The 24,471-nt window shown below is 41.1% G+C and overlaps 2 protein-coding genes across 3 annotated transcripts in view; both read right to left on the bottom strand.

Moving 5' to 3' along the window:
• The window catches only part of bbox1 (butyrobetaine (gamma), 2-oxoglutarate dioxygenase (gamma-butyrobetaine hydroxylase) 1), a 19,163-nt gene extending 3,224 nt beyond the window's left edge, over positions 1-15,939 (bottom strand). Inside the window, exons 1-6 of one of the 2 annotated variants that reach the window (XM_080885349.1) lie at positions 15,805-15,939; positions 13,888-14,345; positions 12,204-12,318; positions 2,116-2,314; positions 496-601; positions 137-333 (exon numbers count right to left, since the gene is read on the bottom strand). In XM_080885349.1, coding sequence (XP_080741475.1) covers positions 137-333; positions 496-601; positions 2,116-2,314; positions 12,204-12,318; positions 13,888-14,289 — 1,019 coding nt within the window. In that variant the 5' untranslated portion in view covers positions 14,290-14,345; positions 15,805-15,939. Of the gene's footprint in view, positions 1-136; positions 334-495; positions 602-2,115; positions 2,315-12,203; positions 12,319-13,887; positions 14,346-15,717 lie in introns of both variants that reach the window. The other variant, XM_080885350.1, reaches the window with a different exon arrangement.
• A 5,070-nt stretch (positions 15,940-21,009) lies between these two features.
• On the bottom strand, positions 21,010-23,952 carry fibinb (fin bud initiation factor b). The gene has a single exon (XM_080884347.1). The coding sequence runs from the start codon at positions 23,552-23,554 to the stop codon at positions 22,934-22,936; it is 621 nt and encodes a 206-aa protein (XP_080740473.1). The 5' UTR covers positions 23,555-23,952; the 3' UTR covers positions 21,010-22,933.
• Positions 23,953-24,471: the final 519 nt, after the last annotated feature.

Genomic DNA, 24,471 nt, shown 5'->3' with positions numbered 1-24,471 from the left:
ACAGAAATGTCACTGTGTAGTTTCTCTAAAAGTCTGAATCTCTGCTTTATATAAAATGAGTAAATGTGTGTGTGTGCCGGGGAAAAAACCTCAAAGAAAGCACAAACTGATGATCTGCCTGATCATCTCCACTTACTCAATGATGCAGTTCTTGGACTGCAGCATGAAGTCGCAGTAATCTGTCCCGGTGTCGGTGAAGTCCACGCGCAGCGAGGTGAGCGTCTGGAAGGCCTCTGGGTCTTCTCTCTGCAGCTGCTCAGCCATGTGGAAGCCGTCCACCACTTCGCTCTCCCCTCCTTCCTTAGCCTGGTTGATGCAATGTAGAAACTGCACCTACGCCAGCCCGACACAGACACACACACATGCTCCACAAATGCTCGTTTTACAACTCTGACAACGTAAAAGCCGAACGCAGCCATAACTCAGGAGCGATACCATATCTGTCTGCTGTTATTTCATCTTCCAAACAGAGCGTACAAGTAAGATTTTACTCACTCCAGGTGCAAAGTGTAACGCCGGGTAGTCTGTATGCAGACTGAGCTTTCCTGAAGTGTAGGCTACATTGTTTGCCATGGGTTTGTCCTGGACCTGCCATGTGTGCCTGAGGACAAAGATAACATTCATTAATATACTCCACTTTAATTATTTAACTTTAGCTTTAGAAGATCAGCGGCGACAATTAGGCCGCGTGGAGGAAAAAGGACGAGATCAGATGAAGTTCGGAGGGTTCCCTGAGGGGGGAAAGCAGGCAGCTTCACAGGAATGCTCAGCCTGTAGCCTCTTAAGCAGGCACTTCATTGAGATGCAGCAAGAGTCGAGCACTAATGAGGTAAAGTTATCTTCCATGTTCTGTTTGCATGTCTCGTTCGGATGATGCGGGGGTCGTAAAACTGTCTCGTTTCTGTGATGGCAGGCCTTCAGCTTTAGTCTGCAGACTCTTTTACTTCCAGTGGCATGAGCTCATCCACTGGCAGAGGCAAAGCTTTACGCTCCAAACCTCTGTTCTGACTGAGTGCACCAGGTAATTCCTCTGGCTTAAAAAAAAAAAAAAAAAGCTGGAATGCTTTTAGGTTGTTTTCCCCGTCTCTGTCCTCAAGTAATCAGCACAGCAATAAGTCAAAATGATGAACTCTGGTGTGGTGAAAGGGGCCCCGACGGCCGTTCGCTAAGCTCCTCCATGAAACCGAAATGAATCAAAGCTATGGATTATTCACTATTGGACATATTTCGTTTTTTTGCCTGTCCCATTTGGTTCTTTAGCCGTCAGAATTGTTGTCTGAAGACCAACAAGGATACCCAATGGATTTACTTTGCCAAATGGATCATCGTGGCATTGCTGTATTGGTCCATTTGATCGACCTTTGTTTTTATTATTTATTTTATTTTATTTTCAGTTGCTACAGACGGGACAGACATGAGTGAGGGATAGGAAAGGGAGAGGGAGGAAAAGAAGGGGAGAGGGACAGTAAGAAAGGGAAAAAAATCTCCTGGATCACCTGTTGAGAGAGAAAGAATAGAAAACAAGCAAAAAAAAAAACAAAGCAACATACTAAACACAACACCATCGCATTAATCTAGCTAAGTGTAAACAGCAGTAAATACTAAATATTCAATGTTGTTGTGCAGCACGCAGGACAGACAGCGCACAATGTGCTTTGAAGTAGCAGCAAAGAAAGGTGTAATTTAAGTCTACGAACAGTGAACACACCCGTGTGCACACCTGTGTGGATCAGCACGCTTGTATTCAAATGGTTTCCACATGTAATGGTCTGCAAGAGGATGTAGAGAGCCATAACCCCGTCCCCCAGGGCATGAAGCAGGCATGGAGGAGATCCAGGCCCCAGACATATTTCGTTAATGTACCAAAGTCAGAATCTGAGCCCTTCTTTCAGCACAATATCGAGCTCTTTCTGATTCACTGGAAAAAGACATGCATTTTTTTAAGGGTCTTTTGTATTTAAATTCTTACTAATAACACTCCGGGGCTCTGCTCCAGCTAATATATGATCGGTGGAAAATTCAACAGCTCGGGATTTAGAGGGGAGTCAGATTATTAAACAATGGCTTGGCTGAGGATCACTGGAGCAAAAATGGAGGAAGATCACAGAGTCTTACCCGTAAAATGTCAGCCTGAGATAGCCAATCCTCTCAGCCAGTCTGGCCACTTGGCCCTGCTCTGCAGGAGCCCCCTTCAGGTAGACCATGCCAACACGACGCAGGGCCAGGAGCCAAGTGAGCGCGGCCTTATCGTCACGGAGGACTTCGTCAAAGTCTGCTGAGGGAATGCGCAGTGTCGAGTCCCAATAATAACGCCCTGAAACGAGGAAGCGGACACGGCAGAAAGTTCACTTCTTATGTACGTGTTTATTTCTGGTTTCTGTCTGTCAAGAATTAAAGCTGGTTGTGCGACACAGGAACACAAAGCATTCTAAAGCAACAGCCTCTGTGCCATAACGGCTCCGTTACACAAACAAATGCTGTACAGCGAGGGCAGGAGTGCTCTGCAGCAAAGCATTTTATCAGATGTTACACTCTTGTTTTGTCCTTCTTTGTCAGCGTGCTGGTATAAACCCGAGTTGGCTTCTAGCTGACTGAGAGACTGCAGGTTGCACAGACAGTTTTATATAACCTGTAGATATTTGGAGATCTTTGCACTCTCTGAAGGAGGTCAAGCCAATAAACTGGGTGGCAAGGGCCCACACCACAAAACGTTCCGAGCTGCGTGCCCCCCAAGGTGGATCCTCAGGTGGTTGAACCAGTCCCTGCAAGTCATCTCACTTCTTTCCTCCGAGCTCTTCTCCTCCGCCGCCGCCCTCCTCCAATAAAAGGCGTAAAAATTCAAAGAATTAATCTGAGCCTGTTGACTTCAGCTGCAATCAGATATAGGGCACGTCTGCTCTCTCAGACTTTCCATCAGCACACATTTGACCTTCCAAACCCCCCCCCCAATCCTCTTCTCATCCTGGTATGCTGCAGGTGAATGAAATCAAGTCAACATGGAAATATGACCACAAACACTTTTTATTATCAAATGAAACACAATGAGTAGTTGGATTTCCTTTGTTTAAAAAACAACAACAATATTAAGTAGCAGCTAACAGTATGACTGATGTGATGTTTGTTTTATTGCAAAAAAGGAAACAATTCATTTAAAGTCCATTACTGCCCCCTGCTTATTAGTTCCACTTAAATCTAGAAACGCTGCAGATCTCCACTGCATGCCATCGTGTGTGCGCTTGAAGAAGAATAGCTTGCTGAGAAAAATCAGCACGTCTCCATCAGACAGACAGAAGTGTGGAGAAAACCCCCCCAAAATCCTCCCACTGCTCTCCACCCAACTGGCTCGACTTCTTTTTCCGTGGAGCCTCCCTCCAGTGACTTCCAACGAAACAGCTGCTAAGTGCATTTGTGGGGGGAGGAGGAAGAGGAAGGTTTAAACTGAGGAGATTTTGTACCTGTCTGATGTTTGTGGCTCCTTTTCGTGTCTTTTTTTCCTTTGTCCACCGACTTCCAAACAACTTTCCAAATGGCTGCATCATAAGCAGATTACAAGGCTAAGGCTTGCAGGAGATGGACACACAGGGCGAGCGCGCTGAACCTAATGCATAATTTATCATCATCTAAAGTGTTTCAAACCGCAAAACAAAATGCGACTGTTTGCTCTGAAGGCCACAAAGATTTAGAGGTATGACAAAAAGACTAACTGGTGATGTGGAGTTTCAGAGCCGCTGAGGCAGAGATGCAGCATCAGTCAGAAACACAGCGATCGTGACTTGCAGACCTCCCTCCAGGCTGTTGTCACAAACAATCAGTTTCTGGCTGCACAATTCAAAAGGGTCAGGAACCTGCTGCTTGTTAAAACTTGTCAAGAGGGCGGTGGGCAACAGAGATGGGGAACGAGAAACTGGGGCAAAGGTCAAGCCCCAGTGTTACAATTACTCTTGTGAAACTGGAACTGTCTTGTACAGGCATTGCGGCGTTTCAGCTCTGCAGTTTAGGGTGTCACTCGTGACAAAGGGGCTACAGCATTAGCTGCAGTGTGCGTATACATCAGCTGAGCAGTCCTGGCTCTAGTTCAGCTCCGATCTCATTGTGGAAACGCATCACGTTCGCCGCTATCAGGGGAATTCACAGCGTGGCTGCTGGGTTGAACAAAAGACGAGAACTTTGCAGAGTATCTGCTTTCTAATCAAGTAATCAGCACCTAACATTAGCTTGTTTTTAACCGGCAAGGCTAATCACAAATCTTGCATGGGAGGAATCATAAAGGAGGATCTTCCCCCGTCACACTGATCACACATTATGAAACAAAATAAGTTTTTTTTTCACCCGAACAGCTTTTGCTAACCTGTTTCTCTGCAGCTGCTGTTACACTCACAGTGCAGTTCTATTCAAAAGATATTCTTTGATTTAAAGCTGCTTCTCTGCATCAACAATGGATTAAAAGCAGCATGTGAATATGAACGATGTCAGACAATTTTCAGTCGTCAGCTTGCCTCAGCTTATTGGAGCCTCTCCTTTTCACTGCTCTCGTAGCTTGTTTTCCCAAGCAGCTGGAAGTGGGTTTTTGGCAATAAAGCACCAAGTTTTTTTCTACCTGCTCTGCACTTAACAGTTAAAAAACACAGCTGCCAAGATGCTGGTGAACACTGAGGAGTGCTGGTAGCTAAAGAGACAGATTTGTAGGAGGTGGGGGTGACCAAAATCAAATCTTAGTGAAGTCAATGCTGTAGTTCTATTAATGAAGTGAACACAAGCTCAGTGTCCTGCAGCAGTAAACCTGGGCAGATCAAGTCCAGTACACAATATTCTTGTCCTGTAAGTACAAACCACTCAAAGCTCTTAATCACCAATTTTTTTTTGAGTATTCTTTTGGAAAAGCATCCACACAGGCAATAAGAACCATCACTCTCTTTTGCATAGTTTCCAGCTGTGGTTACCGGTGGTCCGGTGTCAGAATTAGCATGTGTGTGTTTTTTAAATATCAGTATGCAAAAGAAAAAAATAATAAAACAGAGCAGAGCAGTGTCAAACTGAGGCAGCCTCGAGTCTGCACTGTGTTCATTTGTGTAAAATCACTGTGGGTTTCACACACAGGACTGTGCTGCCATGTGCTTGAAGGGACACCCTCCGACAGCCTGACAAGATATGTGCATAATCCCCTCCACTGTGCCCCCACCCCCCCAGTCCTGGTCTGCTACAGTGGCTTTTCCAGATGAGGAAACCTGAAGCCGTGGTTCCCGTGGTTGTCAGGCAGCTCATGGCAGTTTGGCTCTGCTCTCGCTGGGTTTGTGTGATTTAAGCTCGCAGGCCCAGGGTCGCTCTCCTCTGCAACTGGGAGCGCCTTCAAAGCTCTACTTGAATCACTGCAGTTATCCAGAGCTTTTGTTTTGACTTGGTTAAGTTTTATCACCGAGCTCAGATCAGCTCACTTCAATGGTCCGTCTGTGGAATGCACAGTGGAGGGTGCACGGCCAGATGGGCATACACAATCTATTTTTTTTAAGGAAGAGCAGTCTTTAGGAAATTCAATTCAAACTGCTGTTTATACTGAAAGCAGATTTTAGAAGTTTTACTGAATATATGCAATCTCCTTTGTTTTTGTTTTTTTTTAAAGTGGAAAAATGACCCCGCTATCTGTACTTTTTATGTGATTTTAGTGGTGCATCAATATAAACTATGGTGGGATCCTTTGTACTCTTATTGGTTAAAGATCTACAATCAGTCAAATCAGTTTTGTTTTAGTTTTTTTGTCCCAATAGATTTTGCTTTGTCTCTCTACGAAGGACTAAAAGAAGCTTTTCATGTAAAGAAGAAAGAGCAGAAACGGTCACTACTGGCTTTTATCAATGTTTTAAACTATTTAATGTTCCAATATAATCCTTTTCTAAGAAGACACCTGGAAAGAAATGTGCAGTCATATTCTACTCAACAATTACCAAGCACATTTGCATTTTCCTAGCATATGTACCGGAGTGTGCGTTTATCAATGGCACTGCAAGACCATCACGCCACCTTTCCACTAGTGCAACAAACACACCTTTATTAATGAAACAGACGCGGATTACGGAGCAGCCAACTTGTGCATTACCACTTTGGAAGACACAGTGTGAGCAGTGTTTTCTCACCGAGGAGCAGCAGTCCCCTCCGCACGCTAATCCAAACTTTCTCCATCTGCAAATTTAGTTTCCCGAAACTCAACTGAACACTGTGCTAGTTTGTCAAAATCATGTCTTTTTTTGGAAACTTATACGCAACTCTTTCAGCATTATTTCAAGTGCCAAGCGGGACGTCCGCCTTGCCAAAGAAATGAAAAATCCAATCATTATAGTCATTAAGCTTCCCGTGGAGTCTGATGCAAAGGTGTTGAAATTTCAAATGAGATGACAAAGGGATTTAACCCAAATATAACTGATCCGTGAGGAATTATAGGAATACACCGTGAGAAATAAACTGTGTTGCGGGTGAAAAATGGTGAAATCTGTTGAAAGGGGGCCAATTTTGAGGTCGCTTGAAAGAGACACCTGATATATGAAAGGCTTGGTGAACCAATCGTATTTCTGACAAGTCTGAAGTGCTAAACCCCTCAAGACTCCATTATTGCAGAGTACACAGTAAATAAATAAAAGCCATTTATGACAAATTAAAGTATACACCAGTTTCTCATGTGAGGTTGGTAATACAGCCTGTGAGAGCGCATGTGTTTGGAAAGTTGGTTGTGCTGAAACTGTAAACGGCGCGTGAAGTGATGATCCAGTTTGGAAGAACGTACGTGTTTTTCCACTGTTGGACTTCCACGGCTGTTTCCAGGGAAGCCGCTCGGTCGACTGATGATTGGTGACACAGAAGGCTAAACTCAGACCAGATGGCAAAGGGGAAAAACATCATTGAAACTGGGAACTGACAAATCAGCTGCTATGAAATCCATCAGCAGACTTAATGAAGAAAAATCCACCAGTCAGTCAGTACGTTTACGATATATGTCCAATTCAAATGGAATGCTAATTGATTTATAATGTAAGTATTAAAAGCAGGAAATTAGGGCAAAAAATACATTTTTAATGCTACGGAGAGCAAAGAAAACTGACACATTTTCTCTTTAGAAGGGAAAAGGATAACTGAAAAAGGCAACCAGGTTGATCGAAAAAACAAAACAAAACATGTATCTGTGTACAGGACATGGGTGCCAACACATGTGTGCAAACTGCATATATTTAGACATTTTTATCAATGTATCTCCCAGAAAGAGAAACTGAACCTGAACTTCTGGACTTTATGGCTGCACTGATGCGAAAATGATCATTTCCCTGATACCTTTGGACAGTTTCATTTTAGCCTGGAATTCTCTAGTTAGTGGAATCGGTACAAAATCGAGCAGCAACGGATTTCAATTTGACAAGACGACATTACAGGTTTTCAAGTCTGTTAGGGAGTATCTCTGTGGATGTTTTTAAAATGTATTAGCAAGTACTATGAAAGAGTCAGTCTGGTGCAGTACGTACTGTAGGGAAATATTTCCCCCTTTTTCTGTTTAGGTCAGCTTTTGTCAGACTTTTGACAGCAGAAATACTTTTTTGGCTGTGATAAGTTACTAGGACGTTTTTTTGGCAGGCCAGAGAAAGGACAGCTGTAAAAGCGAAAAGAAACCTTTTTCAAAATTAAAAAAAAAAGTCCAGTATACTACTTCATGTATTGCTTCAGATTTTAAACACACTTTGTGTTTCATTTTTATCTAAACTGATCAACAGCAGGAGTATTGAGTGATGCATGTGTTGAAGGAGCTATGACTATGGAAAGAAAACGCTGTGCAACTGAAGAAAAATTGCAAAATGATTGTAAAATAAACCCTGCTCTTTTATGAAATATGATTAACAATAAACCAGGGGACCAACGATTACTGTAAACACAGGCATAAATCTTTTGTTGTGACTTTGCCATCTATCAGTGAAGCACTGTTTTGATATTCAAAATCACTCTGAATGTGAATGGATGTGCTTCAAAGAAGAAAGAGCGCTTTTACTAATAAAACCTGATCCTGATATTCTGCGAAATCGCATTTAAAGACTCAACTTGTTACAAGAGTAATGACATGCCATTATGCCCCAGTTGAGGATGAACAGTTGGCTAAATTAGAGAATACTCATAACTGCAATTTAGAAAAAGAAGAGACTACATATGTGAAGTGGTGGATAAGTGTGAGGAAAAAAGCTCAAAGCCACGTATTCAGGCTTATTTTTACTTTTTTAAAAACCCCACTTAACCTGTTTCATTTCTGCCTTTTAAATACCAGTGACATAAAATTAGTCATGAAATCAACCCCGGCTAAATAAACATGACAAGCTCCAAGTGGGAGGCCCGAGATGATTACATGGCTCAAATACTGAAAGCATCTGGCAGGCTTTAAGTAAATCACTGACAGATTTATTATGAAAGGAAGACTCATTGCAGATAAGGATGTGAGTGACATATGCTTTTAGTGTTCCCGAGAGCACTGCGACATCGTCACTCTCCTTTAAACGATGTAAAGGGTTCATAGTGCCAGCAAGATAATGGCATGAGTGTATTCCAAAGGTCCCGAACATATCTACAAAGGAGATGTAAATACTCGATCCACACAGAATAGCTAAGTCTATTAAATGCGTCATTCCGTGCCGACTGTGCGTTGAGCTCAGTGTCTGCACATGCCAACACATCTGCTGTAATATTTTCTAATATGTATGAGCAGGAATGATTTCACAGCTATGTTTATTTACAGCAGCATTTCTAACGCAACAGACTTGAACTAACAACACTCATTTAAACTTGTAATGCTGCAATAAAGCATAAAATCTCAAATCCAGTTGGTACTTCCTGTCCAGGCTTTGCTCGAGGAATAATCCTGATTGGGAAAGCAGTGGATCGAACAACAAGAAAGCACTGACGTTCATAGATCCACGTCACACATCAAAGCTTTTTTAACTCGCGGTGGACTCTTGGTCATTATATCAAATCTCAATTTTAGATAAGTTCTTTTTAAATATCAAGTAATCAAACAATTTCTGCACAAATGCAGTAAAACATGAAAGCATATAAGGCAGTAAGAACCACAACAGTTTAAAATAAAAAGGTACAGTGGAGTTTATAAGAAATCCCCACTCGCAGAAACCGAGCAGCGTGAGTTTAAATCTGTGGTCGCACGTTATCTGCAGGCTCAGGGATTCGTTTGTTCTGAAAGGAAGGAAATACAACGGTGAGCTTGTATTTGCTAAGAACATGCTGCTGTGTTCTTGACCCTCAGTCTGAATTCATTTTCCATATGGTACAGACAGACAGGGGTCTGCGTGAGACTCGGTTACACTGACGTCAGCTTTTTTTTTTCGTCTTAAACACCACACATTTTTGGAACTGACACAATCTTTGTTATTTTATTTTTTCCAGGTAAAGTTATGAAGAATACGGGCTTAACGTGCAGACTCACCTGGACTTCCACAACAAAAACAGCACTGGTAGATGATCACAGAGTCATTTCCATCGTAAAGATAAAATTTTATCGAAATCAGCCAAGGAATTCTGTTTAAAACCAAAAGTCAGCCCAGCTCTGGAACAGCATTCTTTGGACAGATGAGACAGATCAGTCTGTACCAGAACAAGGAGAAGGGAAAAGTACGGAGGAGGCTTGGAAAGGCTCACGATCCGATGCATACAACATTCCCTGTGAAATATGGCGGATGCAGTGCGACACATGGTTAAGCACTTTGTCCCTGCTGTAGACAAAACAAAAGGCAAAAAAGGCATTTATCAGTGATACTCATCTGTATCACTGAATAACTGTCCCCGATTGATGTCTAATAGCATTTCACCAATAGCTTTCTGGTGAGCTACACACTTGTGATTTGAAAGGCACAAATAGTAAAAGAAAGCAAGAAAAAAGCCCTACTTTAGACAAAAAGTGAAGTTTTAAAACATGATGAATAAAAACCCCAAAGCTCAAATTATCACATTGACCTCACTGCGTCTCAAGTGTGCTACACTTTCGCTTTCACAAGCCCACTTGGGCCTGTAAAATCGAGGAGCGCTGCATGAAAAAGCACACAGAAATTCAAACGGTGGGCTTCACTTTAGCCACAAACAAGTAAGTGAGTGAGAATACGAGAAAAAACCTCAGAGGTGAACGCTGTGCATCATCCATCTTTTGAGAATGTAGACCTTTCCGGTATTTTTCAGTTCGAGGAATTTCATGCTGGCGCTCAGGAGGAAATAATTAAACCCAGTGAGTGCGTGTGTGTGTGTGTGTGTGTACGTCATCTTTTATTGTGTTTTGATGCATGATCTTAGCAGCGCCTTCCAGGAGCGCTCCTGGCTCTGAGCTGAACACTTCTGGAAAAAAAAAAAAACCCTAAACAACAAAATGACTGTCTGTAAATTGCTATGAGGGCGATCTACTTACACCTCCACATGAATAGAGGAGTTCTGCAACACAAGACACACACGTACAGACCCTTAATCAGTCTGGAACAGAGCAGGAGCCGCTCAGCCCTGTGGATCCTTCAGGACCACGTGTGTGTACACAAACCAACTACAGTCCATCCCCCGCTCCACTGAAGTGCTGCTACCTTGTTCCACAGCTGAACTTTCTCCTCTGCTTGTCTGGCAGACTGTAAAGCGTCCTGGGCCATTGTAAATGTACTGTAAAATGAGTTTTCTTCTAGTCTTTAAAAAAAAAGTATTGTAATGTTACAAAGCGAAAAAAAAAAAACAATGTTTGCAAAGACGAGTTTAAATCGGGGGCATCTTTTTGTTCCCTGGGAAAAGCTCGGAATTTACACGAATTTTCATTTTAGCAGCTACACAGTCAAGCGGCGCTCACAGTGACTGTATTCACGTCGCATGCCAAGTGCTATTACATTTTCTACTACACATTCATTCATATATTTCCCTGCAGATAAACCCGTCTAGTTCAGACACACTATTGTCAGATACAACTGATTGGAAAACACTTTAAACTAAAAAGCGACGATGGAACAAAAACAACAACTACATGAAGTATGAAATACCAGTCTGCAATTGTTCTAACTCTACAGTAATCCCAGCAAGAAATTTATTTCAACTGAGCAACCTTGACAGTCTCATTAACAGACTACAGGGATACGCACAAACAGCTTCCGAATATAATTGTGACACAGTGGAATAGGCCTACAGAAATTACTCAGTTTATGTCCAACAGCGCTAAAGCAGAAAATGTTTCATTTACACCGTCCACACAGGAGGATACATAATTACCCACTTCCAACGTGCCTGCGTTGAAAGACGAAAATTAAATCATCTTGTATTTTGCAGTAAATTACTGTGAATGCATTACTCAGAGTTTGATACGAACTCATCGCTGACTGAACTTTTCTGTGTTGGACAAAAAAAAGAAAAAAAAGAAGTCAAATGAATCACCGTGTGCTGAAATAAAACCGGCTGCACTTAACTTCTATTCTTCCCGTTCGGACTGTGAGTCGCATCTAATGTGAAATATGAGGTTCTGTGGTCACAGTATGGAAAATGTGATCCGTGACGAGCTTCGTTGGACTTGCTGCTTTACCGTTTACGTGTAAGCTGGTAACACCTGCTGCTCGGCAAGCTGATAAATTGCCGTTTTCAGATACTGCTTTGAAAATGCAGTTATTCGTGACAGTGTTTGTTCATCCTGTTAATTTTGAGACAGCTGCGGCGTGATTTATGGCCCCCTTTAAAGATAATCTATTTTACCATTACATCAACAATAATTAGAAAGTAATCACTGGTTTAAGTCTACAGCAGCCCCAATAACGGCAGCCCTTTTTGTCACCAATTTAATGGTTTCATTTTGTGGCCTTCTCAGTTAAACTCCACATAAGTAAATACAATACAGTAGAAGATCAAAAATAAGAGTAAATTCTACTTTACAAGAACATCACAAACTAAAGCAGAGATATTAAATGAAACTCCCCAAATGTACATAAAACATTCTCTTGGTGGAAAGATTTTTGGCACACACTGTTGCAATCTGATAATACCTTCTACCTTCTTTCAGGTGACAAAGCTTAGCCCATGATGAAACGCATGCAATTCAAAAGATCACAGCACAGCTCGGCACAGGAAATCCTGGATAGAGGGCGAGGCCGCTGCTCCTATCAAGTACATGACATCCTAAAAGTACAGACTTTAAATTGAGTGAAAATTATGAAAGCTGGACTCACTATTGAGGAAAAGCTCTTCCTGCATTGCCTGTCGGGCAGCAGGAGAGAAGCAGCGTTTCTTCAGCCACTCTGCATCAAAGACACTGATGTGCTGGTCGGGCCATACGATGGAGACCTGTGGAGAGATGAAAGCTTATTGAACTGGTTTGTCAAAGTGCTCTTTTTCTTTTTAAGTGTTCACCTAATATTTTGTAGTGATTGCTAATCAACTGAAGTAAAGTTTGTGTCAAATGAACAATCCATGTTTATTTAGAGGGTATTGTCTTGTTAGTAACACATGACTAGGATAGAAAAAAAGATGGGTTTGAACACTGATCTTTGAAGGCGTTGGTTTGTTTTTTTTGCTTCATAAGGTTAAAAAAACAAAAAAACAAAACTTACTCCCTTCTTTCCAAATACCTGTGGAGGCTTTTAGCCAATCCAACCACGTCCTCAAACCTTTTGGTATTTTTAAAGACGCGTGTTTGCTATAATGCATAATGGCTATCCAGTATATCTTGGCACAGGAAACAGGATGCACACGGTAGCTTGGCAGTGCTGTCACGTCAAAGGAATCTGTTTATAGCCGTGTCCTACTTCAGGGCCTGGATCCTCTGAAGGACACAGTTCACTGGGGAGATTTCTTTGGAGGACTTAAAGGTCAGGCTGAATGCGCCAAAATTAGACTGTCTGACCTCATCAGTTCATCACCAGGCAGTTTCTCAGTAACAATAAGCAAAGTGTAAATGTCATTCCCGAACTGGAACAAGTTTCATGACAACCAAGTATAATGAGATGCATTTAAAATTTTAAACACGACAACGACACAAGCGCACCCAAACAAACTGCTTAAAGCAGAGCAATGAGAATAGAGTTGTGGAGATGTCATGTTTGAATCTTTGTAAAACATTTGAAATATCAGTTCTTCTGCTGAATTCATGTTTACTTATTTGTTTGGCCTGAAAACATCAGATAAAAGCAAGTAATCACTATATATTTTCCAGGGCCTAAGGTGACACCACTTTTTCCCCTAAAGAACAGTCAAAATTAGAATCCCTGCCTAGTGCCTGTACGCCCAGCAAACTAGCCAAGGTGCAGCTTTCATGCACATCTGTGCTGACTCATGATGTATGCAGTAAAGGCTAAAGGAACTTAACATTAAGTATCACACCAACCTGAAATCTAATCACATCTCCTCCTTCTGTTTCCGAGTTAATGTTCTGAATAATGGGCAAGAACGTGCAGAACATTATAATATCAGTTAAGTTGACCTTTTATCCTGTTTGATATTTGGTGAAAAGATCTTACGCTATGGCCAAAAAATAAAGAAAGAAAGAAATTGTGAGATAACACCAGTGACCTTTGACCACCAAAATCTAATCAGTTCATCCTTGAGTTTAAGTGAGCTTTTGGATATTATTTTGGATACTGATTAACTTAAAAGAGGACCAACTCATCTGCTGTTGATCTTACAGGTGAAAGTTATAAGGAGCGCAAAAGAAGTGGTATTTCAAAATAATGTGCAAGTACAACTACATGACTGGAGAGAAATTACTGTTGAACCAGAGAGTAGCTCTGGAAATCCACTCGCAGCCAACTTGAGTCATAATTTTAACTTTCATCCTTTTCTCTAAACATAAAACATCCATCTTGTGTGTCTGTGTGGAACTCTGAAAACCACAAGCCAAGTTTGGCAGCAGCCCACCTTGTTGTCATTGGTGACCTCCACAACATCTACTCCTGTGTGAATATCGAGATCGGCCAGCAAGAGCGTTCGGGCTTGAGCAGATTGCAGGGTACACAGTGGACACTGGCAGTTGTCTCTCAGCCAGGTGAATGGGTACAGACTGTGGCCTCCATCCTCCCACTCCACCTCCATCTGCCTGTCATCGTCCAGAGCTCGGACATGCCTCACTAGGTGGCGAGAGGCAGGAAGGGAGGCTGACTCCAGTGTGTGCCGCCCACGAAGATGTAATGAAATCAGGCAAGGAGGTAGAGGAGCAGCGGTTGGCCCCAGCCTACGACAAGCCCTCAGAGCCTGGCGGGTCAGAGAGGTGCTCCTCTGCAGAGCAGGCAGGGCCGAACGTGCAACAGTGCTCATCCACATTTCTGAAGGGTTTTGCCCCCGGCAGCTTTATCGCCAGATTGGAAAGGGCTAACACTCTGCAGAGAAAAAGTTAGTGACTTTAGACAATATTAAAAAGCAAGATTTTTTTTTCTCGTTTCCATGCAGCTTTTGGAAATGTGGTTTGTTGCTATGCTACACTCTGCTGACTGTGTTGATAAGACAAAGCTGCAGTTTAGAAACCACACAATTTTTCTTTTGACCGAAATGCTGAACAGTTTGCATGCACAAGACACATTAGCAATCTGAAATTGAATATGATGATGATATTCACATATTAACCTTCACCGTTTCATCGGTGGTGTGCCGATACAATACAGATACCGTTAAGCTATAAAGCCAGTTTATGTAGGGGAGAGCAGCTCGTTATGATTTATGAGATAAACAATCATTAATTTTGAAATTCTTTTAAGATTTCATTGACCAGTAAATAACTGTGATTTGTATTTTCCACAGTAATGAGTTAATACAACAAAACACAGCTTTCAGCTTTTCATGTATTTTAAATTTGGGTTTAGACTGTCTTTAAAGCACTCTGGGTCAGCTTCTGTTGTTTAAACGTGTTATAGGCTATAAACAAAACAGACAACATGGTTTAGACATTTTTCATTTAAAAAATGATTTAGACAATGACAATTCAGTGGGTTACATGCTGAACTTGGATGGAAACAAAGTATCAATCCTATTGTGTTAGTATCAATCTGATACCAATACCAGCTTTGGTATCGATACAATCGATATTTGGCCTGATCCGCCCACCTCTAATGTCTGACCACCAACCACAAAAAACCGACTGGAGACAGCAAACTCACAGTTAGGAACTTATAAGTGTGAAATGTTCGGAATGCGCTTTAAAAAAATAAAAGACAGCTGGGTAATTTTGCCACCCAACTAACTAATGCATCATTCCACTTTCACAGATTCAAACAATAGCTGTAAAACATTTCGGGGGTGTAACTGTCTGTGCTGAACAGGGTTAGGTTTAGCCCTTTGATTCGTACCCCCCTCATTTGACAGCTGTGGGTGCTTGTTTTGTTACAGTTTATTTATATATAACTCAGTGCGAGATTAGCTTCTATTTCTTTAATACTGCTGACTTCAAGCTTCCCGATTCTACTGTTGTTGATCAGGGCTGTGGCACTGACAGCTGGTTTTGACAAGCATACAACATACATTGACTGAATCAGAAATGAGTTGGTGAACAGCTACTGACAGAGTGACTTATCCTCGGTCTAACTCCGTAAGGTCTAAAATGACAGCATTTAGCCGGTAGCCGCTGTGTTTGAAGAACGAGCTAACCCTCGACTGTTAGCAGGCTAGTTTCTGTCAACGCACTCGTTCATCCGGTACAACGACATCCTGAATTCAGCTTCAAAGCTAATAGCGAGACTAAACAGTGGAGCCGCTTACCCAGCAGGACTCCTGTGTCAAGTTTGTGTATTAAAGTGGCAGGAAGAAGAAAAAAAAGTCCGCCTTTTCGCCATCAACAGAATTTACCTGGATCAATTAGATGACGGTCGGTGTGTTGTTCCCACGAGCACTGCGGACGTCACAACACAACCGCCGGGTGTCAGCGTGCCAGAGAAAGTAGGTGAAAGGTTGATCGGCGGCAGTATTGAACAGGAAGACACAATCACTACACGCGCGTAAACTTTGCTCTACTTTCTTATCCCAGCCATAATACAGCCACGATACAATCTGATAAGGACAGGGTGGATGTGTTTTTAGAAACAGTAGTGGGAAAGTACAGCAGACACACGCTACACAGCTACCAGTTAATCTAACACCGTTATTTTAATTCTAATAGTAGGTGGGTCACAGTTTCAGTGTGATAAGCGCCTTTGGGTGGTTAGGGGCAAACATGTGCGCGTTTTGGAGGTCCACTAGGTTATCGTTGCACGTTATCCGCAGGTGTAATTACGAAAATGAATTACAGTCCTATTTGTTTTGTGTACCGCATTCAATCCAGTTAGCTAACATACAAAGAGCCGTAATAAAAGTTATTAATTATATCTGTGTTTACCCTGCAGTCAAATATTAAAAGATAAAGACCCTATAATAACACAGAAAAAACTCCAACAGTCAGGCAACTCCGTATGAACGAACACTTTGGCAACATTGGGAAGGAAAAACTCCCTTTTAATAGGAAGAAACCTCCACAGAACCAGGCTCAGGGAGGGGAAGACATCTGGTATGACCGACTGAGGGTGAGGGAAGAAAGACAGGACAAAAGACATGCCGTGGAAGAGATGCCTGGGTATAATAACAACTGATGATTAAATGTAGAGTGGTGTATAAACACACAGTCAATGAAAAAGGTGAGTAAAGAAGAAACACTCAGTGCACTTCAAGCTCTGCCTCCCATTCTGCTATTATGTATCCTAGGTACCCACAAGTAAACCAGAACTCTGGAAGCGAAGTGCTCTATTGAGGTGATATGATAAAACGGGGCCTTGTATGTGATAAGAGTTCAAATTTGATTCTGGATTTAATAGGAAGCCAATATGTGCGAAATATGCCCTCTCTGCCTAAAGCTCATTGGTTTGAGACAAATGCTGGGAACAGCGTTGTTTGTTTAACTTGGGAACGAAACTTAAAGGAGCACTTGAAGAAAAATGGCCAGTGCCACAATCCCCCATTTTAAAGTAAATGAGGCAGATCTGCACCAGCATTTAGACCTTTCACTTTCAGCTTTTCATGTATTTTAAAACGGGTTTTTTTTGGAGACCTGGAATGAGAATGTGCCTGTCTTTAAAGCACTGTGGGTCAGCTTCTGCTATTTAAATGTGGTATTGGTTATAATTGAAATAGACGTGACAGTCAACACAATAAGGTTCAGACATTTTTCATGGTGCCTCACTGAGGTATATTTTTTCATTTCCCAAAAAAATAAAATAAAATAAATAACACAATTCAGTGGGCTTCATACAGAACCTTAACGGTTATAAACAAAGTGTTGATTATATTGCGCTACTATTAGGCAGATACCAGGCCTGCACTTTACAGTATGAAGGACCCTAAAAATGACTGCTGTAAATCAAATTCTGCTGAAAAATTACAACACATTTCCTTTCAGAAATCTCATCTGCTTCTACTGCTTGTCAACAAATTTCAGTCTGAACCATGTTAGCTTGATGGCAGCACATAAGAAAAAAGTCCTGTAATCCCCAAAGTCTCCTGAGGAGTAAAAAAAAGAGTACAAAAGTTGATGGGAAGCCATCCAATATCTGTTATGTATTTATACTTCAGTCTAGAGAAAAGTGAATGGATGACAGCCAATCCCCAGAGCCTATAAATGTCCATAGAAATTACATAAATTCTAAGTTTATATGTCTCTGTGCTTTTGAGGATGCCAGTGGAGGCACTAGATCAAATATTTATCATTCTGATATCAATAAATCTTTTACATTTATCTGGAATGAAGGTCCGAATATAAACTGTTTCTTTCAGCTTTGAAAGTGTGTCCACTTGCTACTTTTTTCTTTTAGACCAATGGTTGGGAAGTAATCAAAAAAACAAACAAACAAAAACGCATATTGAAAACTGTAAAAGTGATAAAGACATGAGTGGATAACGCACAGAACTTTTGTGTCCATTCATACCTTTTCCCCTCAGTTTTGATGCCTTCTTTGTAGGTTTCAGATGAGGATGACCAGCACACAGCAGCGGAGGAGTGTAAGTTTTAATCCAAGTGGCACCTGCTAATGCCAGAGTTTTATTTTGAAAAGCATCATTTTGAAATGATTAACCCAGGAAGAGACACATTGTCAGACACATGGTCACCTAGTTTACGGTTTAATAGATGTGCGTTTCAAAGGGTAAGAGATAATTTCTACTCAGTCACCCAAAGGCACTGGACTTTGTGCAACTGGTTCAAGTATACTCTCTGTGTTACATATGCTGTTAAATCTGTCTCACAATGTTTCTGAAATGATTGAACCAAATGGACAAAGTGCCCAGCCACAGCTGAACACTGTTCATTATGTAACACTGCAATTCATATAAAACCAAAGGTGAAATGATGACTTACCAGTAAGAATGGTAGTTAAAGCAGCTCTGCTATCACTCACTAGCCACTTTGTTAGGTACACCTGTTCATTTACTCATTAAAGGAACATGTAGTCAGCCAATTACGTGGCATCAACACTACATGCTAAAGTTCAAACCGAGCCTCAGCATGCGAAAGAAAGGTGATTTAAATTACTTTGAATGTGATGTGGTTGATAGTGCCAGACTGGCTAGTCTAAATATTTCAGAAACTGCTGATCTGCTGGGATTTTGCTGTGCAACCATTTCTATGGTTTACAGAAAATGGCCTGGAACAGAAAAAATATCCAGAATGCACCAATTGCTGGTGAAGAAATGCCTTGTTAGTACCAGAGATCAGAGGAGAATGACCAGCTTGCTTTGAGCTAATAGGGAGGGAGCAGTAACTCAAATAACCACTTGTTAAAAACAGAACAGAAGCAGAAGAGCATCTTTAATACAAAACCCTGAAGCAAATGGGTTACAGCACCAGAAGACCACACTGCGTGCCACTCCTTTAGACGACTGGAAAAGCATTACTTGGTCTGATGAGGCTTGATTTCTGTTGTGATTTGGATGAGGGGTCAGGATTTGCTGTAAAACACCATGAAAGCCTGGATCTATTCTAACTTGTATTATGGTTCAGGATGCTGCTGCTGCTGTAATGGCGTAGGGGATATTTCTTGGCACACAGCATTTGCTGACCATGTTCATTCCTTTATGGGCTCGGTGTATCGATCTTCTGATGGCTGCTTCCAGCAGGATAATGCACCATGTCACAAAGCCCAGATCAAACTGGTTTCTTGAACATGACAGTGAGTTCAGTGTGCTCAAATGGCCTCTACAGTCACAAGATCTTGGTCTAATAAAGCACCTTTTGGATGTGGTGCAACAGGACATTTGTATTGTTGACGTAAGCTGTAACTGTGTGAGGGTGTCATTTGAATAAGAACCAGAATCTCAGAGGAATGATTACAGCACATTTGTGAATCTGTTACACGAAGAATTTAAACAGTTCTGAAGGCAAAAGGGGTCCAATCTGGTACTAACAAAGTGTACCTACTAACTTGGCCACTGAGTGATTCCTAGCCTTTTTGGTGTGCATACTCACACATGCCTGTCAGATGAGCTTCACTTCCCTGTTTATTGATAAAACTCTTCGTGGTTTAGTGTGTTAATTTGATTGAACTACTACAATAGAGAAGATTCATGGATGTAGTGCAGGAGGACTTGCAGATGGTTGCTGTGACAGAAGAAGATGCTAGCGACAAGGTGAGATGGAGGCAGATGATTCACTGTGGCAACCCCTAAAAGTGCAACTGAAAGAAGAAAATCCTTTCCATACATTTGAGCAGCCTGTGTTTGGCTCATTTGAGTAAACCTGGTATTCATATATAACATTTGGAAACAGAACACTGGTTAGACATAACTTAATGTCCTTATTAATTTTGCATCAACAATGTGGATTCTTAATTCATTGATATTTAAAGTGAACTATTTGGTTAAAATAAATTTGGCTAGAAATGTTTTATTATTTTCCTAACTAACAATTTATCTGATATTCAGCAGCATATTTTCCATCATTTATCCATTAATTTTAGCTATCGATTTGGTACTTTTAGATAGTGATTTAATTCACAACATTCAGCTGAGCTATCTTTTTAGCTACCTAATTTTAAGCTAACAAATACTTCTGGTAGCTTGCTTCCCAGGTTTCATGAATCACTGCAGATATTTACTTTTATAATTGGAATTTAAAAGTTTGGCTTTTTCAATCTATTTTGCATGTACACATTGGGGAAAGCAGGAAAACATGCTGGAAACCCTGACGTAGCCTGTCAATGGTTGGGGTCAGTGGCTTTAGAGAACAAGGATTCAGTGTCAGTGTCTTTTTTTGCTCTGCATGCTGCTAATAATCATTTTACTTTAGCTAAAAAAAAACAAAGTTTTTACCCTCTTGTGGAAACACAGTGTAAGCTATAGTGTTCCCAGCTTTTATGTTTGCTGCTGGGCCTATACTGTGTCTTCTTTTTAATGTTGGCTTCATCCTAATCGGTCGACTCAAAGTATCTTCAAGTAAAGCTGTACTTTCCAGTGTTACATAATGCGCACAAGCTGGCACTTTTAAATATGGTTTTGAATCAATATTATTGACTCATGATTTCTCAGTTTCTCCAACTCAAAGCCTCACCCTCTTTATTCAACCTTATGTGTGGTCTTAAAGGGCCAAAGGGAAAAAAAGATTTTCAGCTTACTGAAATAGAACTCAGGAACAAACAAAGTTGTCTGTAAGGTCCACCACACTGCTTAAAACACCAGCTACACAACATCCTTACATGTCTGTTTCTTGTAAATGCCAGCAAGCAGCTTCTTCCTTCAAAGCATCCATAATTAGGGGGCATTGCCTGTGTGTATAATTCACAGCAGACTTCAAAACCTTGTAAAGCAAACATGGAAGGCAACTTTGTTTTGAAGCATGTGGCAATATATTGTGCATTCCCCCATTGTTATACTGCTACAGCAACATTGTGGGGTGTGCTAAACACCACAAACTCTCAGGACCTCCTGGATGGGGATCCATGGGGATCCCCTGCGACATAATGAATGGTGTAAGCTCACTTTCATGTCAGTAACTACTAGAAGAAAACAACAACAATGGGAGGGACCCAGTGCTCAAAGGACCAGCTGTTGCAGCAACACTGTACTTCAAACACAACTTCTTTATTTAAGAAGACTCGACGCAATCCATTAAGTATGTTGTTTTACAGATTAGTATTTGACACAGAAGTCTACTAGTGCTGCCTGCAGTCTTATCCATCAAAGTATTACATCTGGCCACATATCTTAAAGATATACAAGAATAGATTTTTTTTGCTGCTCTATTTATATAAACAATGAATACATAATAGATGTTCAGTAATAAAGATATTGGCACTCACAGTATTTACTTACCTCTAAAAACACTGTACATTTTCAAAGACTACAGGAGGCTTTGCATTTTTAACCATGTCACAACCTTTAGCATCGCGACAGCAAAGAATTGTGCAAAGTCTGCTAGCCTATAAACAAAAACATACATCAGATACATATGTAAACATTATTTTTGGTTTTGCCAGAAACACTCGTCTGAAGCACAAACTAAGAGCGACATAAACACATAACCTTGTAATGTTGCTGCTAATCTATTTAAATTTTGGTGTCAAAGTCAAACCAAATAGATGGCATTGAGCGCAGGGTAAGGATTCTGCTCCAAAACTCACTCTGAGAGAGAACCGAACGAGTGTTGGAAAACTCAAACTAAGACCTGTGTTTTGAAAAAGGATTTTTCCTTTTGTCACTCTTGTGATTGGCTGACTCCTATACAAAGCCATTGTTTCACACGCATAACCCCACACATACACACATGCAGAAAGCCGTGACAGGTAAACGCAGATCACTAACCAATAAAAAGACAAAAAGAGACATTTCTGGTACACTCACTTGCAGAGAGACAGTATTGGAGTAACATTAAGGCGATGTATTATCTACTGTAAAACATTACTTCATATTGAATCATTTTAGATATTCTACTAACATTTTGTATTGTAAGGATAGAGTATACAAAGTTATCAAAGTACAACAGTGCACACAGAATTGTCACCATGCTGTTTATCCTATTAATATCTGGATGCTTTAACTAAACCTGGATTGTGTTACTGGAATTTTTTTACATCATGTTTTTACATCAGTTGGATGAAGCACTTTGATTTGTTTGGTATTTGGATGATTCTGAGAGAAATAGACCAAATTTAGGAATGTCTTAACTGTCCCCCCGCCCCCAGAAATGGTATCACAGTATTGTTGGATTATGTTGCATAAGATGAAAAAGATTGTTCCTTTTTTCATAAGAATATTTAAAGATTGTTTCCTACTCATATTTCTTGTTTATTTTAACAAAAGCTTTACTATGCCAGAGACAGTCCAAAAGACTTTTTCTAAAATAATAATAAGAAGAAGAACAGATTAACTCTACTCTACTCTACCTTACAAATGGAGATAGCTACATTTTAGGTTAGGGTAGGTTCTTTTTTTTATATTCCTTCAAAAAGAAATTCTACCATTACTGCAGTGTATGCAGTGCCAAGTTAATGTCCCCCATACTGCGTTTTTAGTTTCGAACCGACTTAATTGGAATATGAAGCCAACGTAAAAAAAAAACAGAAAAAGAAAAAAAAAAGAGTCAAAGTTCCCCCCTAAAACACATTTGTTTCCTCCCTGAGATTTTGCAATGCCAATTATGATATTGCACTTTTAAAAAAATTTTTATTTATTAATTTGTTGGCTTGAAATCTTTAGAGATATGTTAAAAATACAAATACAAATAAACGGGGCACACGCACCCAAAATTATCTTCATCTACAGAACATTTTAGTGAGGAAAATATTTGTTAGTTCAGGAGAACTGATCCTTTATGCTCTGGCTTTATGCCCCTGGTATGTAATTTTCTCTCTGCCTCTGTCTCTTGGTCAAGCGCAACTATTATAATAATAATAACAACAATAATAATAATAAAAGAAAAATGTGGTGCTGCATTAATGAGATGATTAGGGACTATTTTCACTCAGAACTTGAGGTACTCGTTCTTCAGTCTGCTCAGTCTCGTGCCGTGGCTGCGGATGATCAAAGACAGGAGCTCGTGCTTGTCCTTCAGGCCCAGAGAAATGTCCAACGTCTCCTTCAGGACGTCCCGCGTGTGCACTATCATGTTAAGAAAGTCGTCATTGAGCCGGTGCTCCTCCTTCAGCTCACTCTCCTGGCTCTGTTTGAATTTCACCTCGAGCTCCAGCAGAGATTTCTCCGAGTTTGTAAACGCCTCGTTTATCTGGGTTGTCTCCCTCCGCAAATACTTCCCGTAGCTGTCCTCTCCGTCCAGGTCGTACGAGATGCTTTTCCCGATCCCCTCCAGCACCCTGGCAGAGTCCTCGATCTGCCTCTTGATGATAGTGAAATCATCCCGTATGACGGCGTCCTGGTCCTCGCCGAGGCTGCACTTTCGCTCGTCTTTCATTTTAAAAAGCATCTGGCACTTCTCCGGGTCGTCGTTGTCCTCGTAGTCGCCGTCCGGCACGAAATAATGATGGAAAGTACCATTAGACATCTCCGGATGTAAAGGTCCCTGGTAAAAGCCTCCATACACCGACAGTGATATCCCGGCAAAGAGGAGCAAGTGAAAAACAGCCATGATGTCCCAAATATACTCACAAATAGGAAATAAATAAGTTTAAAAATGATGTATTCGAAAAAATATGAGCCCGGTTGTCTATTAAATCCCAAACCGGCAGAAAACCACAAACATTTCAGTTAGTTTTAAAGTCCAAAGTGCGCAGTTGGTTGAAACTTTCTCGCAACCCTCTCTGATATTCTTCTGGGTCCGAGCAGATGAAGTGGCGTAAGTTGTTTTCAACCTCTCGTCCTTTAACGGAGCCTGCCAACTCCCATCACTGTCGGCGAGCACGAAGGCGATGTATGAAAGTTTGTTTCAGCAGTTGTACTCCCGGCTTTAGTCTGGTGCCTCAAACGCAACATCTGGAAGTCTCAAGTGCCGCGCTTCGGTTTTTGGCTAATAATACCTCTGTGCTACTCTCAAATTACAGCCCCTCCGTCACTTAAAAGGCTGCATTCAGTCTGCACCAGGCTGCTACCAGCAAGGCCAAAGCTGTTAAAGCCCCATCGAAACCAAGAAAGACCAAGTTTGTGTGAATTCACATAACCGTGACCAGCTGGCAGAAAAGGTTCAACAAGTTATTACCCTACCGAGAAATATAGGCTACACAAGACCACATGTAAACATGAAATGCAATCGGCCCTATAATTATAGTGAATATAACCAGGTAGTGGCCTGGTTTTATAAAATCTGTTTTTTAATACCTGACGTGAAGTGTGGCAGACATATAATTTCTGTGGTAGTATTGCATAATATAAAGATGACGTGGACACAAACAGCATTACGTATGTATGTAGAACAGGAAAAACGTATCTGATTTCATTACAGTTTGCAGGATTGTTTTCTTACACCTTACATCCAAGTCACTGCATTTCATGGCAGAATAGTGCATTGGCTCAAGTCTATGTGGAGACGCTGGTATAGCTTTTTTCAGT

This window comes from Rhamphochromis sp. 'chilingali', assembly GCF_963969265.1.
Source record: "Rhamphochromis sp. 'chilingali' genome assembly, chromosome: 6".
Classification (NCBI taxonomy): domain Eukaryota; kingdom Metazoa; phylum Chordata; class Actinopteri; order Cichliformes; family Cichlidae; genus Rhamphochromis; species Rhamphochromis sp. 'chilingali'.
This window is presented reverse-complemented; position numbering and strand designations above follow the sequence as displayed.

Coding starts and splice junctions, on each gene's coding strand:
- fibinb (XM_080884347.1), bottom strand. CDS start 23,554: ATGGCTGTTTTTCACTTGCTCCTCTTTGCCGGGATATCACTGTCGGTG.